This window comes from Callorhinus ursinus, unplaced genomic scaffold, assembly GCF_003265705.2.
Source record: "Callorhinus ursinus isolate GAN/ISIS: 27379988/994484 unplaced genomic scaffold, GSC_fseal_2.0 scaffold7, whole genome shotgun sequence".
NCBI classification, from domain to species: Eukaryota; Metazoa; Chordata; class Mammalia; order Carnivora; family Otariidae; genus Callorhinus; species Callorhinus ursinus.
In genome coordinates, this window is record NW_027397069.1 from 48,729,974 (window position 1) to 48,747,340 (window position 17,367).

At 40.2% G+C, this 17,367-nt stretch overlaps 1 protein-coding gene and 1 long non-coding RNA gene across 6 annotated transcripts in view; both read right to left on the reverse strand.

Annotated features, from left to right (window-relative positions):
- EPSTI1 (epithelial stromal interaction 1) overlaps positions 1–17,367 on the reverse strand; it is a 289,769-nt gene that overhangs the window by 59,948 nt on the left and 212,454 nt on the right. For 3 of the 5 annotated variants that reach the window (XM_025874833.2, XM_025874831.2, XM_025874832.2), the window contains exons 2-5: positions 8,683–8,741; positions 6,836–6,919; positions 3,516–3,589; positions 2,773–2,856 (exon numbers count right to left, since the gene is read on the reverse strand). In XM_025874833.2, the coding sequence (XP_025730618.1) occupies positions 2,773–2,856; positions 3,516–3,589; positions 6,836–6,919; positions 8,683–8,741 (301 nt within the window). The remainder of the gene's footprint in view (positions 1–2,772; positions 2,857–3,515; positions 3,590–6,835; positions 6,920–8,682; positions 8,742–17,367) is intronic. The other 2 variants (XM_073894504.1, XM_025874834.2) reach the window with 2 other exon arrangements.
- Positions 15,133–17,364, reverse strand: LOC112826648 (uncharacterized). The gene is made up of 2 exons (XR_003208997.1): positions 16,897–17,364; positions 15,133–15,327 (listed from the first exon to the last, which is right to left on the reverse strand). It is a non-coding gene; the product is annotated as an uncharacterized lncRNA (long non-coding RNA).

Consider the following 17,367-nt stretch of genomic DNA (forward strand, 5'->3'; position numbering starts at 1 on the left):
GTAGCCATTTGCCTGGAGAGGAGGATGGTATTTTACAGGCTGCTGTCCATATGGGTGTTTGCTGTGCATTTTAAAGAATAAATGCTCCATAAGCACTGCCATTATTGCTTCCCTTGGCCATTTCCACACTGGCAGTGTGAAGTATGCCATTTCTAGATGGCTAATGTCCATTTTTCTTTTATCTTACACAAGCTACTAAATAGGCTCTCATTTAGTAGGAAAAGCCACAGATTTATATCCAACAGGAAGAGCTAGGTCCTGGTGGCAGCACAGGGCAATTAACCAGAGAAATCAAGTCTATGGAAGGACCAGGGCAGGCTGCTCCTTATCTTGTTCAGTAGCTTACATTAATGCTCCTCAAATTTTCTATGCACTAAGAATCAACTGGGGAGCTTATTAAAATGCAGGTCCTGGTTCAAAAGGTCTCAGGTGGGGTCTCAAGATTCTGCATTTCTTTTTTTTTTTTAAGATTTTATTTATTTATCTGACAGAGAGAGAGAGCAAGCACACAAGCAAGGGGGGAGCAGCAGAGGGAGAGAGAGAAGCAGGCTCTCCGCTGAGCAGGGAGCCTGATGCGGGGCTTGATCCCAGGACCCTGGGATCATGACCTGAGCCAAAGGCAGATACTTAACTGACTGAGCCACCCAGGTGCCCCAAGATTCTGCATTTCTAACAAGTGATGCCAAGGCTGCTGGTTCAAAGAACACATTTTGAATGGGAAGGATCAACATATCAACGTTCTCTCCCCATCTTTCACTTTTGGACAAAATTATACCAATAATCATTATAGTTATCACATTAGAAAAACCAATCCAATTAAGATTTCTGTAGTTAATGATTGCGATACCTCTAGTGTTACAGTACAACTTGGAAAGAGAAAAATGCTGCTTTTACTCAATGTGAAAGAAAACCACTTCAGCCACCAGCATTTCTGAATAGCGTACATTATTTGACCCCGGGAAGAAATGAGCTATAAATAACCCATAAGCCAGCCAATTATGGGTATTAAATGACCACTAATACGTGGCTTTTAGAAGAATAAGTTGCAACACAGTAATTCTTCAGGATCTGCAAGCCTCTTAATTCAATTCCTGGTGATGGCTGGATGATCTTCTTAATTCCCCCTGAAATGCAGACTGACTATGTAAACGGGACACCTCCTCTACAGTCACAAGACCAAAGTGTGAGCCTTCCTTTGAAGAAAAAGAAATGAAAGGGGGGAGTTGGATGAAAAAGGATAGGGAATAGAGAAGTAGAAAAAGAAACAAAAAATGTTTTAAAGGTTAAAAACGAATTATTGTAATAAAAATCTTTTCAGTGAAGGTGTAGTAGCTGATCAATTGGAAACAGATTGCCAAATTAAATTTTGCAAGCAAAAGTTCTCATACCCTTCTGTCTTACACCTCCAGCATTTCATTAGAGTTCCTCACGTAGAAGTCCAGTCTTATCTCCACGCCAGAGCCCACATCTCCATCTACAGATGCTCCCAGCCACGAGAGAAGAGGAGGAGGTAGGGCTTAGTTTAGGGGCATGGCGGGGAGCTGCCCAAGATCATACAACATAACCAAATACCTTATAAGAAAGACGGTCTGCTCACCAGCCAGGTGGACAGCAGAAAAGACTCATATACTCGCCTGTGTTTTATAAGCCATCACATTTGGCTTCATTAACTCCAACTGGTAAAAATATCTATTGCTTGGTAACCAGGCTTAAATTTTGACCAACACTCAGTCTTTAAAAGAAAAAAAGAAAGAAAGGGAAGGAGGGAGAGAGAAAGAGACAGGCAGACAGACAGGCAGGCGGACAGCAAGAATAGGAACGATGTTTCCATGACTTATACTTGCAGCAGGTGCCATGCTCGGTGGTGAGTATCATGAGCCAATGTCCCCATACCTCCAGTATTTTTTTTTTAAGATTTTATTTATTTATTTGACAGAGAGAGACAGTGAGAGAGGGAACACAAGCAGGGGGAGTGGACGAGGGAGAAGCAGGCTTCCTGCCGAGTGGGAAGCCCGATGAGGGGCTCGATCCCAGGACCCTGAGATCATGACCTGAGCCGAAGGCAGACGCTTAACCAACTGAGTCACCCAGGCGCCCCACCCCCATACCTCCAGTACTTAAAACCTACTACAGCTTAGGACTTTGTGGAGAATGGGAGGAGGAAGGAGAGGTGGGGGTAGAACACTACATTCTTCATTCTTCTGTAGCAGAAAAACATTTTTAAGAGATTTTTTCCGCCAAGCCCCAGAAAGAGTTATCAAAATGAAAAACATCGCTTTCGCTTCAAGATTTTGCATAGATCCTGTCAGTAATACTGAAATGCAAATGCACACTTTTTCTTTTATCAGGAAGAGAGGTATGTTCACCTATTGAACACTCACCCCAGAAAATTCAATATTTGGATATAAACATGGCAGTGCCCCAAATGCTATCATTACTAACTACTTTGCCTTCTGGTCAAATACACAGGCCCTACTTGGATCGCTTGCCTGGGAGGTGAGACAGTGTGGTCACTAAGAACTCTAGCTTGGAGGCCAGTCTGCCTGGATTTGAATCCTACTTCTTCTGCTTACTGGCCATGAGCCCTTGGTCAAGTTATCTGTCCTCTCTGCCAGTTTCCTCACTTGTAAACTGAGGTAATAAGAATAACATATACTCGTAAGGTTATTGTGAGAATTCAATGAATTTGTGTATGGGCAGTGTGGAGAAGAGAACCTGGCATGCAGTAAGCCTTCCGTAAACGGTAGCTCATCATTCTTTCTACTGTCCTACCTTCTCTCTCTGAATTGCCTTCATTTTTTGCATTTTGGCTTCTTCCGCTTCCTTCTTGATTCTTACAGATTCTTCTCTTTTTAGCTAAATTGTATTGAAATTACAGAGGACAAAACACAGTTACTATTTTTCAGTCTGAACCTCTGGAACACAAAATTATGATGAAAGGCAAATTACAGTATTGTTTGTGCTATACCTCACCATGATTATAGGTTGGCACTTCCAGCTACTTAGATCACAGAGAATGGTCAGGCTGCATCCCCTGCCCATGAAATTAATCTCTTGTGTTTTTTCCTTGGTCTCTGTCTGTCTTCCCACCCCCACGCCCAGGTTGAGGAGAGAGAAAGAACAGATAATATTTCCTTATTATAAAACTCATAGAGTTCATTATTTTAAAAAAAGTCACTGGCATCTTAAATCTTTCTCTACTACTTTCATGACTGGCATTAGGTAAACAAATCCATGTTCTTGGAATAAAACATTCAAAACATGGTAGAGTTAAGCTATAAACAATAAATCCCTTTATCAAGGGTCCTCCTGATTGACACATATGGCTTGGAAAAGAATTCTAGATATCTGTCTCTTCTTTTCTCGCTTCCTAATTTCTTTGATTGTGAGAGTCTCCTGCTATCGATTTAAAGGTTTTACGTTTTTGGTAAAGTTACTGTATTATTCCATGGTTATTGAAAGTGCTGGTACTCAAATTCCTTGCCAAAATTAAACTAAAAAAGATGGAATTTGACCTTTTGCTGGTATTTAGATTGCATCAGTTGGAGTTGTTGTTTCTGCCTGACTTCAGCCTCTGATTGGCTTCCACCTATGGAAAAAAAGTCAAAATGTGAAACATGAATATTAAGCTGAAATGTCAGCCTTCAAAGACTAATTAATACATGATAAGTCTACACTGAATTTCTTTAACATTTTCATATCCCTGGAAATAAGGATATAACCAGTTTTCTTGCTAAGACATTAGAGAATGGTAATTTCTTAAAAGAGAAACAGAGCTGGACAGAATATGGTGCCATATTCCTGAAAGAAGAGGACAATCCCACTAAGGTTTTCAGTTATGTAGGTATTCAAGTCTTTACTTAGACTGAAATTATACCTGAAGGTCCATGCTTAATAATAATACTGCCTGTCTTAGAAATTCTAGAACATTCCTCCTGCTTGAGTACAACCATTTCTTAACCTACTAAGGATGATGATCGGTGATGCTTTGTTTTTCTTCTTTTGACTCTAATGCCTCATATTCTAGTAGCAAAGTGCAGGAAATCCTCAGGAGTCTTGCCACTAGACAAATACATAGTCTTTATAACCCAGTTTTTTAAAATGACAATGGGACTATTTTAGTTAGTAACTGATGGTCAATCCATACTATTTATTATCCTTTCTTTAGGTATTCAAGAGAAAAATACGGATGTTAGATTATCTGCCTGTTCTCTCCTAAACCTCTAATAATTTGGGGACAGAAATCCTTGCAGCTTGACAATCATCTAAGAATTGCCACTTAGGGATTTCTCAGTGTTTATGCAAGCTTGGTATGTGTATTATAAAAATTCCTTTGAAATAATTCTCTGGTGCTTTGGTCACTAAAAGTGTCAGTTCTCGGCAAGATTCATTCGCACAGAAGAAGCATTAAAACAATTTGCATTCACTGTAGTTTTTGTAATTGAACTGATAAAAACACCATAGAGACATTTCTTCTGAGTCCCAAAAGATATATAAGACCTATTTGGTTTGGGCCCTTCAGTCTCTGTTGTGGGGAATTGGGGAATGGGAAAGAAACAGTGAGGCCTACTGAAGCTTTTATCTAATGTTACAGCCACCGTCAGTATCTCCGGGAATTATTCCAATATTCTAAAGGGTAGAGGAATAGGGGAGGAGTTGAGAATTAATAGAAATAAAGAAGGTCAGATGCCTACGAATTTGAAGGTTTTGTTCAAAACTCTTCTCAAAGTTTAATGCATTCTAGACTTTTCTTTTTTACCCCCAGCCTCTTCCCATGCATAGAACCTTGACCATTCCTAGATATATCATTAACAGAAAGCTACAATGAGACTCGTGCTCATATTGGCTAAGGTCCCAAGATAATAGGCAACAACTACTGCAAATTCTAAAGTGAGGGGCCTGGCTCCCTCAGCAGGATCTGCAAGGGGGTAACTGAAAAACAGTTTGGGGAACCTTAACTAGCAACCACCTTCAGCCTATAAAAGAGGTTGGATAGGTCAAAGGAAGGTAGAAATCAGAGGAAAGAGGACTTTGCAGATTCCATTTTCTCTGTGTATTTGGGGAAGAAGGAACAGTCACATCAAGATGAGCCAAAGCGGTTTAATGAAAATCACTTGGAGAACTCAATCTGCGTCCCCAAGAGACTGAAGTACCTAGTGGACCTGTACCTAGAAAAGTCAAAGCCTACACACACCTGGCTGCTATTGGGTGGCTACTCAGGTCATCAAGAAGAGGTGGCTGCATGGCAAAGAGTCTGTACTCCCAGAGTTTGGGGGAAGAAAGGATGCATAAGTGTCTCCTATGCTCCCAATCTGGGATGTCATGAAAGAGAACGCCAATCTAAAGCCATCTTAAAGGACTTGGCCATGTGGGCCACCTGGAGGAATAATGGAGCCCTACAAAGATGTCTACCTAGTTAAGAGCCAATGGTGAAGCCAAGCACGCCAGCAGGAAAGTATGTCAGGGAAATCCAGTGAGGGATGAATGGTAGGCAAGGGGACTCTGAAAAACTCCAAGAACCCCAGGGTGAGAATGCACAGTAAGGATTCACCAAGACTTTCAGAAACCAGGACCTGCGCAGTACAGATCCTACCTCTTTTATCTCTCTCTCTTCCTTTGACCCAGAAGGGGTCAGAATCTGGGAACAGAGGGAGTCAACAGAGAAAAATTCAGCCATGTCCCAATTCCTTTGCTAGTTTTCTACCCAGAATAGGCCTGGGCTGGAGCAGGGAAGAAGCTTTAATCTCCATTAGTAACAGAGTTTTGGTTAGTACCTGGGACTGAACATTAATTACTAAATGACACTGTTTAATGCCTAGAATTAGCTGGATAGCTTTCATTTGAAAAAGACCAAAAAGATCTAATTTCATCCAAAGAGCATGGGAAAAACTAGTCCCACGTGGCCGGTTTGAGGGGGTCCATTAGGAAAGACAAAGCTGTTTCTTGGTCATACCCCTCGAATGTGGCTTATTCAGCATAAAGGTGACACTTGAGATTAACCCCTTTCATGAAATACAGTGGAATGATGGTGATAATACCATTACTTTCACCCATTAAGTGATTTCCAAATTAGTTTATTTTAACCTATATCCTGGAAAAACTACTTTTCTAAAACTATTGTGACAATAAGTAGCCCCTGACTCTAAGGCACTGGTATTAACTGAATCTGTGGGAACACTGTATCCAGACCTTTCAGTTCTCAGATGCTGCTGGAAGAGAAAAGAGAAGAAAGGACATGAATGATTCCCATTAGGTGGCATCCCTGTTGAATGATTCAAACACCAGGCAAAGGCAGCCCACACAATTCGTCACACTAGCATGCGCTCTAGAGGCCCAAAGGTCTCTCTGTCTGTAGAATGAAAACACAGGTGGTGTTCTTTTTATACCTACCACCGGGTCCCCAGCTCATTCTCATCTTAGTTTTAGAATTGAATCGCCATTCATTTTTTTCCCCATTAGCATTTAATACTGTCAGGATTAATATGCTTGTACTAGCTTTTACTCCCCTCTTGCCTAGTGCTATATGACAAGGCATATGCAATGCCCCAGGTAAGCTTTCTTCAGAGCTGATCATCTAAGAGGCTCTAAATTATTCGGCAATTAAGCCATCACTTTATTCCCACATAACTGTGGCATCATACGTTTGCTTCTTGCAGAAGATCAGAAACCATAACATACCTGCCTACCTAAGAGTTTCAGTTTTAAATGCATTCCATTCCAAGCAGCACAGTGACCCAAAAACCTATTACATGCGTCCAAAGACAAGTATAGGCAAAGCAGTAACAGGTTCCCTGGGTGGCTCCGTGCTCCCCGATTCAGGCACTTGCTGGGTTACCTAACCGCCTGGGCTCCAGGTTAACGGGCTTCGCTCCATGTTGCTCCTTCCATTTCTCAAGACTCTGTAGCTCTTGCTCAGCAACTAAACCAGGTGAGAAATGTCAAATCATCAATTATTAGAATGTGAAAAGGAAACAGGTCGCTTGAAAGCCTAAGGAACAAACATCAGAGGGCAATTAACTACATGCAAGCACAAGTGGACAAAATATCCAGGAAAGGAAGCCGTCCCTTGGAGTCACCCTGGGCTCGCCCCTCCCCCTCACCCAGGCACTTTATCTCCAAGTATGAACTGAAGGTTCAGATTTGAGGGGAAAAAAAAAAAAAAACCTGAACTCCTACTAAAATAAAGGAGTTTAGTTTTTCCTCTCATTCTGGCGTTTTTAAAACCCTACATCAAATTAATTTTTTTAATTTCCTCTAGAGAATGTGTGCAAAACAAGAACACTCTTATGTCGATAAGTACTCTTCACACACAGTAAACATATCCCCAGAGAATTCTGATGCCCATATTAACTGTATTTTAAAGTCCCCCAAGCTTACTGCAACTAGGAGCAGTGAGGGTTCGTGGGTTCCTTGTGCTGGATACCACCAGGCAGAAAGCCTCCTCTTGGTGGAGCGGTGCTATTTCCCCAAATATACCCTCTATGTGACAGCAGGGGGCGCCAAAGATACTAATACCGTCTTCCAGGGCACGTCTGAATCTACCCCTTAGACCTGATTGTTTCAAATGTCCATATATGGTAGTTTTTAACTATTAAAGAGAGAAAAAAAAAAAAACTTCTGAAACATCCCAAAATTCCAGACCACACTAAGGCTTAAATTCCTGGAAAGTATTTAAATCAAAAGCTTGTAAAATGCTTAAAATCCTTAAAATCTTTTAAGGATTCCTCTGATTACCTGCGGCAGTACCCACAATCACTCTGCATAGTTGTGATAATTGTATTCAGCACTGATGCAGGTGTACCACCCAGGGTGCTACCTGTCTCCTGGAGACCCAAGTCTCTAATTTAGGGACCTGCCTTCCTGTTGTGGCTGTAGGTCCATTCTCAGCCACAATATTAAATTTCCTACCAAGATCTAATAAAGGACAGCACAGAACGTCAGGGCTAGCCCCACAGTTTGACTTGAACAAGCCTCATAACTTCTTTGTGAACTAGTGGAACTTCAGTTCTCCATCCACCTCTGAGGTATAATGCTGTAGCTTTAAATGCCAGCATTTCTTTTACCATACAATTTCAGCCAAATATGTTACACACCCACTAGGTAAAAGAAACACAAAAATGAGTAAGGTGTAGTCCCTGCCCTCAAACAGGTTGTAATCTTACAAGGAAACTGAGGTACACAAATAAAAACAGCTTAGGGTAGACTCTGATACTTACAAAATTATGGGAGCACAAAGTTAAAGAAAAATTCTATTAAGAAGGGATGGGGCAGGACAGATCAAGAAAGGGACAAATTAGGTCATGATCTATTTCATATATAATTCATCTGCTCCAAATGTGTTCATAGTCCTGTAAAAGTATCTGCACTCAGCCCAATTTCCTGGGAATTAGATAGATTTATTGGCAATAGATGTGAAAAAGTTTAGGCCAATGGAAATCTTAGATTTACAATTGCACTATGAGTTCTGCTATTAACATAGAGAAACAAATTTAGAAGCACCAACAATAGAATAATTTTAAAAGGTACAATTAAAGCAGCTAAAGTTAAAAAAGAAAAAAAAACTTGATAAGATCTAGTAAGTCTATACAAATGAGAAAATAATACTACAAACCTAAGTAAACTAATCCTACTCTATAAGAAGATGAAAAGAATTCTGAATGTTGATTGAATAAATATACGTACTCCTCTGTATCTGATTTCTTCGGTTTTCATTTGGTGCTATCACAGTATATGCGCCTGGGCTGGAATGAAGAGAAAAACATTGATTACCACGAGAAACTACTAATGCATATAAACCTCCAGACAGTCTTCCTGCTCATATATTTATGATCGTCACCACCAAATAGGTACCATGGAAGATAGTCTTCTTAAGACCCAGCTCTGTTCTCTGGGAGCGTACAATCTAGTTGACAAAGTAAAACAAATGCACATGGCCAAATATGGAAATATAAAGCAGCTGGTGAAGACGGACAGTGACTGCCTCACAGTTGGCTCTTGGTAAACTGTCTTTGTAGGGATCCATTGTTCTTCCTGGTGGCATTTGTGGGAAAGCCCCTTTGAAAGGGCTTTAGATGGGCATTCTCTGCCATTGTGATCCACACTGGGGGTACAGAAAACACTCCTGCATTCTTTATTCCTGCCACCTGGAAATATAGGCCATTTGCAAAGCAGCCACCTTCTCTTCATGACCCATCTGAGTGGTCCTCTGGCCATAATCTTATGCTTTGGGGCTTTGACTCTTCCAGGCATGGGTCCACTAGGTCCCCGGTTCTCCTGGGGACACAGGTAGAACATAATCAGAGAAGGATCCTTGCAACATTTTAATTCATGGGGTGGGGATCTGGGAAGACTTCATTTAAGCAAAAATACGCAACACTGAGATACCAGGAAGCTGTCTGTGAAAATATTGTGAGCTTTTGAGGACCCAGAAACTTGACTGATCTGTACACACCCAGCCTCTGGCACGATATCTGGCACAAAGTAGCTGCTTGATGAATGTGGGCTGAACTAAAATGAAATGATGCCACAGACCCAGTCTGTAAATCTGGGCGGCGGGGGGGGGGGGGTTGCTCTTCTTTGAGATGATGCATGTAGTCCTACAAGAGCACAAATCCTTCACAGAGCAGAAATCTAGGGTGGCAACAGATTGCAGCATATGTGTGCGTCCAGTTTTAGGGGAAATGCATTGGATAAACACTATCATCTTATAAATGTAGGATTTAAACCAAAACACACCCCAGATATGCTTAGAATTCTGTCTCTTCAACACAGAATGTATAATTTCAAAGGACAAATTAGCAAAGATTGAACAGTAGAGGCCAAAGTGCTGATTAACAGAAGTCATTTCTTCCTTATCTCATTATTTTCCTAGCAGCAAGACTTCAGCCTGCTTCAAACCGGGCTTTAATTTTAGACTTGTAAATGGGAAATGTACAACCACCTTTGCATGCAAATGGGGCTGCAAGATGCCCAATTACCTAATGTATATCAGCAGACGTTGCATTTGTAGCCTCACCATGCATACGACGTTATGAATACAAAATTAGGAGGCTGCTACTGGAAATTAATCCCTTGTCCATTGTATATTCTTTGTTCACCTTAGAACTATTTTTCACTCCTCAATTGCCAGCACTTCATAGGAGCTTGGGAGCTGCAATTCTGTGGGTAATAGCTGCACACTTGAATATGATGCAGTGGTGAGTCATTGTACAGAGCCTTAAAGATGAAACACAGGTACTGGATTTAAATGCCAGCCGTGACATGACTGCATAATCCTCAATGTCCACGAACATTATGATACAGAGCTTCTCGCCATACCAGGGATTTGACTCTACAAAGATCAGTAGTTCTCAAACTTCAGCATGCCTCAGAATCACCTGCAGGGTCTGTTGAAGTGCAAAGTTCCTGATTCAGGAGGTCTGAGGTGGGGTTGAAGAACTTGCATTTTTAACTGTTCCCGGGGAATGTCCCTGTTCTCACACTGTGCGAACCATTGCTCTAGATCAATCAAGTTATCCTTGAACCCTTGGACTTAAGGGAATTTAGGGGTTAAATCACTGATAAAGACAGACATTAAATCATCTGCCAAAGGTCATGAGGTTAATTAAGTGATGGTGCTTAGACTCAAACCCGGGACTTTTGTCTTAGACCAATTGCGCATCTGCTGCTAACTCTTCTGTTCAATACAGAAAGCATACAGTGTGATTGTTATTTATCACCACCCTCTTGATAGACTTCCAGGGTAATCTACTTAACTACAGCACCTATTTATGGACTTGTGTTAAGAGGCTTTTGAAGAGTGAGGGGAAATATGAAAAAACAGACACCAACCACTTTAACGGAGCTTAGGCTTTAGTTTGGAACAATTTATGAAGCCACAGGAGCACCCCACAAGAATACCCAAACAAGGGGCACCTGGGTGGCTCAGTCGTTAAGTGTCTGCCTTCGGCTCAGGTCATGATCCCAGGGTCCTGGGATTGAGCCCCACATCGGGCTCCCTGCTCTGCAGGAAGCCTGCTTCTCCCTCTCCCACTCCCCCTGCTTGTGTTCCCTCTCTCGCTGTCTCTGTCAAATAAATAAAATCTTAAAAAAAAAAAAAAAAGAATACCAGAATACCCAAACAAATGTCAAAGTAGGATGATGTTAAGTAGAGATCCAAGGTGGGGGAGCATCACAGAGGCCCCAGGGGTGTAGAAATCTTTAGAGAAGTATAGCAAGCTGAAGTTTAAAAGATAGGATCCCAAAGGGCAAAAGAAGTGTTTCTTTGGTAGGACTTTACTAACAGCTGCTTCAAAGAAAATTTTCCAAGTTCCACAGGCCTCCCGTATGCAAATTTTGTGAAAGATTTGGAAAGAAACATCAATCCGTTTGTAAAAGATTTTACTCTACAATATCTCATCTGGAGACATTTAAGTCCAATAACATCATACCACAATCTTTAGTTTTAGGACGAGAACTGCAGTCAATCTATTGCAATACGTGTAGCCTACAAGTATCCAGACACAGTGCAGGACCATGAAAAGAGGGAAAGATTTATCCAACCCTAAATTCAGAGCCTTTTAAATGAAAGCATTTTAACATAACCCCAGGCTCAAGGACAGAGGTCCCAGGAATAAATGTTTCATGTTAGAGAATTCCTTAGCAACCTTCTTAGTAACATTTTCTTGGTTGAACATACCAAATCTGAAACATAATATTCAGAAGAAAGCATGGCAAGTAATTGAGCTTCTATTCCTCAGACTTGCTACATAGGAAGAGGAGCCTACATCTGATGATCTTTTTTTTTTTTTTTATCATGTGGCAGAAGTAAGGCCTTGGTAGATACAAATATTCATCCCTCCTCTCCTCTCTTGCTCTTGACATGAATAACAAGTATAATTTATTCATGTTTTCAGCCAATTAGTTTCCACCCACAGCAAAGGCCTCTGCTGTTTTAACCTGCATGTCTTCCCTTTCAACAATCTGACTCTCAAAGATGCTAATCTAGACAAGCCCAACCTACCTATATTTAGTATTCTGGGCATTTCCTGATTAAGCAACATTCAAGTCACTGAAATAAATGTATATCTTTGAAAATGAGTTTCCTTAATTACCTCATTGAAATTTAATGAAATATCACAATTTGTAAGATTATTTTCATTTTCCAACAGCCCCCATCCATGAGACATACTAAGGGAGAATATATAAAGAATAGTGCAAGAAAATGTGTTCCTGCACCATAAAAAATAAATATATAAAAGAAAAATATATGTAAGGAATGTTTTTCCTGTGAGGTCTCTCCTGAGCTACACAACTGCTTCTGTCATGTCCATTCTTGCACAATTTTTACAACGTGTCATCAATAAGCACTTTATGAAAAAATGTTATGCTGAAGTTATGAAAAATATCTTGGCTGGCTAAAAGTATTACATAAATATATCCCCTGGTGTGTACAAACTGCAGCAGATGTAATTTAAATTTCTAATTAGGAACAACAGTGGTTTGACTGAAAAAGAAACGTAGTCAAGAGCAAAAATTCAGAAAGAGGTAGAAGATTAAGTAACAAATAGATCTTTCCAAGCAGAATAGTAGACATGTAGTCTACCATCCTACAAAAAAAAAAAAAAATTAGTTTGAGATTTTCATAGTCCAAGAAAATCTTAACCTTGCATGAACTTGAAAAACAAGGATTTTTTGGTTAATCAAAAGCACTGGATAGAAATTCATTTTCTAGCTATGGCTTTCCATATTGGTTTTTGTTTTGTGACCTTAATATGGGCATCTGAAGCTTACTGCTTTTAGCCAAATTATAAGTCAAAACTTTTGAGGCATTCAGGTTGCCAAAAGTTCTTTTATAAACAGACCATATTCCCAAGAAAAACAAAAAATGACAAGATCAGGCTGAGTAAATCATCCTTAACCACTAAACCTATTACACCAACTCTGACCCAGCACTCCACAACTCCATTGTGGAAGGGCTCATGGATTCTCTTTGGTCTCAGAACCTGCAGAGTCCAAAACATTGTCTACACATCCAAGAGGCTGATGTGAAGCAGGTCAGTTCTTTAATTCACAGCTTCTGTTGGACAGTTGAATAGATCCCCAGAGGGCTGAAGAGACACCCAGGGAGAAATGATAAACAAGGGATCACAGGTCATCAGTACCTTTGTTCATAGGATAACTTCATGGAAAGTCTAAAGAGGTATATACATACACACATCCATCCATCCCAGTACCCCTATGTAGACTCATGACTTAGTGAGATGTGGTAAATTTATGCAAATTAGAAAAATGTGCCCCTTCTTTCAGGTGGAGGTAACTCTACACTAGGCCACATGGTTTCGCATGTATTTCAGCTCCAAATTATCACTTGCAAACTAACTTTAACCTAACAAGCTACCCTTAGCCTGTTACTGTTTCATAGATACTAGCAAAAGCCATGAGACCCCTGGGTCAGAAACTCAGACTTTATTACTCATGGCACAGCACACAGCATGAGCATCAGTGTATTTATGTCTGCTCTCTCTGGCCCCATGTCTTTTGGAGGTAACATGATAGATGCTGCACACACAGCATGTTTGCATGGCAGCTGAGGAACACAGCTGAGGAATCCACTCTTTTTACAGCAGGTAGTAAGCAAGCCTGGTCTTCATTCTGGGGAAAGCATACCTCATCTCTCAAGGTTCCCAGCTACATAACAACCTTGAGGAATAGTCCAGATGAAAAAATGTCTGGTGTGCTGTCTTGGCACACCCAGCAAGACATACAAGGGTGGAAGAGGCCCAAGCAGGACTGTCTTCCAACAAGAGAATATTCAGGATAAACACTCTTTTAAGAATAGCTTAGTGATAAGGAAATTTGCATTTGCATAAAAACCACATATTTACCAATGGTTGTACATTTTCTTTATATATATGTGTGTGTGTGTATATATATATATATATGTATTTATTTGTGAGAGCGAGAGAGAGAGAGAGAGCGCACACACAAGTGGTAGGGAGGGGAAGAGGGAGAGAGAGAGAAGCAGGCTCCCTGCTGAGCAAGAAGCCCTATGTGGGGCTCGATCCCAGGACCCTGAGATCATGACCGGAGCCGAAGGCAGATGCTTAACTGACTGAGCCATCCAGGTGTCCCCATTTTCTATTATTATTATTAATAGACTAAGATCTGATTATGTCCACATGTCTTAAGCATTGCTCCTCAAGATTATCTGTAACTTAAAGGACAAAACCAGAAATATAAGGTATGAGGGATTTATATCTGAATCTCTGCATAGAACATTTAAAAACAAAATTCATCTTTTATTTCTGATTTAGATTTTGAAAGAAACATGCTTATACATGAAAATGCACAAAAATATATTTTTTAAATATTGAAAAGTCGCTCGTAATCCCACCCCTCAGAGATCACAATTACTTTTTTTTTTGGATTTTATTTATTTATTTGATAGAGAGCAGAAGCAGGGGAAGCAGCAGGCAGAGGGAGAGGGAGAAGCAGGCTCCCCGCGGAGCAGGGACCCTGATGCAGGGCTCAATCCCAAGACCCTGAGCCAAAGGCAGATGCTTCACCGACTGAGCCACCCAGGGACCCCCACGATTACTTTTATTTGAGTGAATTTCAGTCCAATCTATATTCTGTACCTATTATTACACAGCCGCAATCATATCTTAAGTCCAATTTTATGTCTTCAGTTATAAGTGATTTTCCCAACTATTCATGTAACAAGCTTGATATTAAAGGGCTATATAATACTTCAGAACATGGATGCAGCATAATATAACCTCTCACTTAACTATTTCAGTTGTTTCAATTGTTCAGTATTATAAACAATCCTGCAGGATGTACAAAGCATAAAATAAAGCTTTGCGCAGAATATTATCCAGAAGATAACTCTAATAGTCCTCTAAAATCAATACTCTGAACAGGAATGTGGACTACATTTAAGTTTTTCTTCCTTAGATATCCCATTTGCATTTCTGAAATCCCAGAAACAGTTTGAATGATTAATGTCTGCTCTTATGTTTGACTCTCCTCAATTCTCAAACTAGGAAAGATGCTGACTCTACCCATTCATTTTCACCTTCTCCTTCTAATGGCACCTTTATATTATTCAGGTTGACAATGTACCCAATTAAAAGACTACAGTCCACAACCTTTTTCATAGCTAGGTATGACCATGTTATTAAGTTTGGGAAATTGAAATGTAAGTGGAAGTGATATAGAAGGATTTCTAGAAAAGCTCCTTCAAATGGAGACAGAGAGGAAAGGCTTTTCTGTTGCTTTCCAATCTTCATGGAAGACTGAAGTGGTAGCTGGTGCTCAAGCAGCTATCTTGGTCAATGAGGCAACCTGAATACAGAAGACATGTATCAGAAATGGCAGAACAGAAGGACAAAAGCCATCTGGTGCCCTGTGACTATAAAACCACCACATTAGTGGTAATCTATTGCCAAGCTGCCTGGTTTTAAACCTTAATTCTGTTATTTTCTAACTACAGTTTTGAGCAACTTACTAGTTTTTCTATTTTTTCACCTGTGAAATGGGGATAACAGCTATCTACATCTTAGAGTACAGATACAAAGTCCTTAGAACAATGCTAGAAAATAAATGTTCTGTTATGGTTGCCTGCTATTTGTACTACATCACCCAGAGACTAACTACCTTCAGACTTATTTCATAGGTGAGAAACAAATAAAGCCATCTATGCTTAAGATACCTATTTGCCGATATCTATTATATGTAATTGTAATATGAGAATTATGTATAACATACATATATGTCACCTCTTTCACCATATGTAATAAAACCTAGCTCGAAATCACAGTACATCTCCTTTTTCATTCTGTGACTGAATTTCTTTGCTCCATCTTCTTCCACAATGTATGCGATTTAGTTTTTTTAATTGTCTTTTTACAACCCTGGTTCTGGCATTGTTCTCTAACATCCATATCTTAGTTCCTGATTCTTTTCTTTGATCTGTGTCTTAGGAGTAATAAGAACCACTGCATGAAACAAAGTGGTGTTGATAAATAGTTCATTAAAGATTAGCAAATAGTCATCTGCAAAAGTAACATGGTTCTGAGCCCAGGTTTTTTCCCTAAATTATTTATTGAGCTATAATATACTTAGGACAAACTGTACAAATCTTAAGCATACAGCTCCATGACAAACTTCCTTTTAATTTCTCCAGATTCCAAAAGAATAAAGGAAAAGAGAGGCACAATGAACTTTAGAATATGATCTGAAATTACTTTGTCCCCAATTTTTTATCTTAAAATTTAAGCCTACAAGCAAAATTAAAATATTAGTAAAATGAAAACCCATATACTATTTACCTATATTTACCAATTGGTAAATGGTTGGCCACACTTCCTTCACTTTCCTCATCTTTGTTTTTTCTGAATTATATGAAAGTAAGCTGCAGTCAGTAACATAACCCTGAACACGTCAGCATGTATCTCTTAAGGAAGAAAGACATTTCCAGGGCACCTGGGTGGCTCAGTGGTTAAGCATCTGCCTTCAGCTCGGGTCATGATCTCAAGGTCCTGGGACCGAACCCCGCATCGGGCTCCCTGCTCCACTGGGAGTCTGCTTCTCCCTCTGCCACTCCCCCTGTTTGTGTTCCCTTTGTCATTGTGTCTCTCTGTGTCAAATAAATAAATAAAATCTTAAAAAAAAAAAAGAACAAAGACATTCCCCTACTTACAGGTTTAAAAAAAAAAAAACTATCACACCCAAGGGAATTAATATTAATATATATTTATTCTATATTCAAATTTCTAAATGGTTCCAATGTTTAGAATATTCTTCCCTACCCCCACCGCATCCTGGATCCAATCACAGATTACACCTGCCTGTTGTTTGACCCGTCTCTATAGACTTCAATGATCCAGGACCATTTCCTTGACTTTTTCCTACCTTTCATGACTTATATTTCTGGAAAGTCCAGGTGTGATGGTTAATTTCTGTGTCAGCTTGACCTGGCAAGAGGGTACCCGGGCTAGACGTGATTTCTGGGTGCGTCTGTGAGGATGTTTCTGAAAAATGTAAGCATTTGAATCCATGGTCTGAGTAAAGCAGGTGGCCCTTCCCATTGTGGGTGGGCATCATCCAATCCACTGATGGGCTCAGCAAAACAAGGAAGGCAGAGGAAGGTTGAAACCAATGTTGACCTGATTGGCTGACCTGAGACATCAATCTTCTGCCCTTGGTGCTCCTGGTTCTCGGGCCTCCACACTTAGAAGGGAAATGTACACCATGGGCTCTCCTGCTTTTCGGTTTTGGAGCTACACACTGGCTTTCTTAGGTCTCTAGCTTGCAGATGACAGATCATGGGACTTCCCAGCCTTCATAATTATGTGAGCCAATACCTTATGGCCTTATAATAAA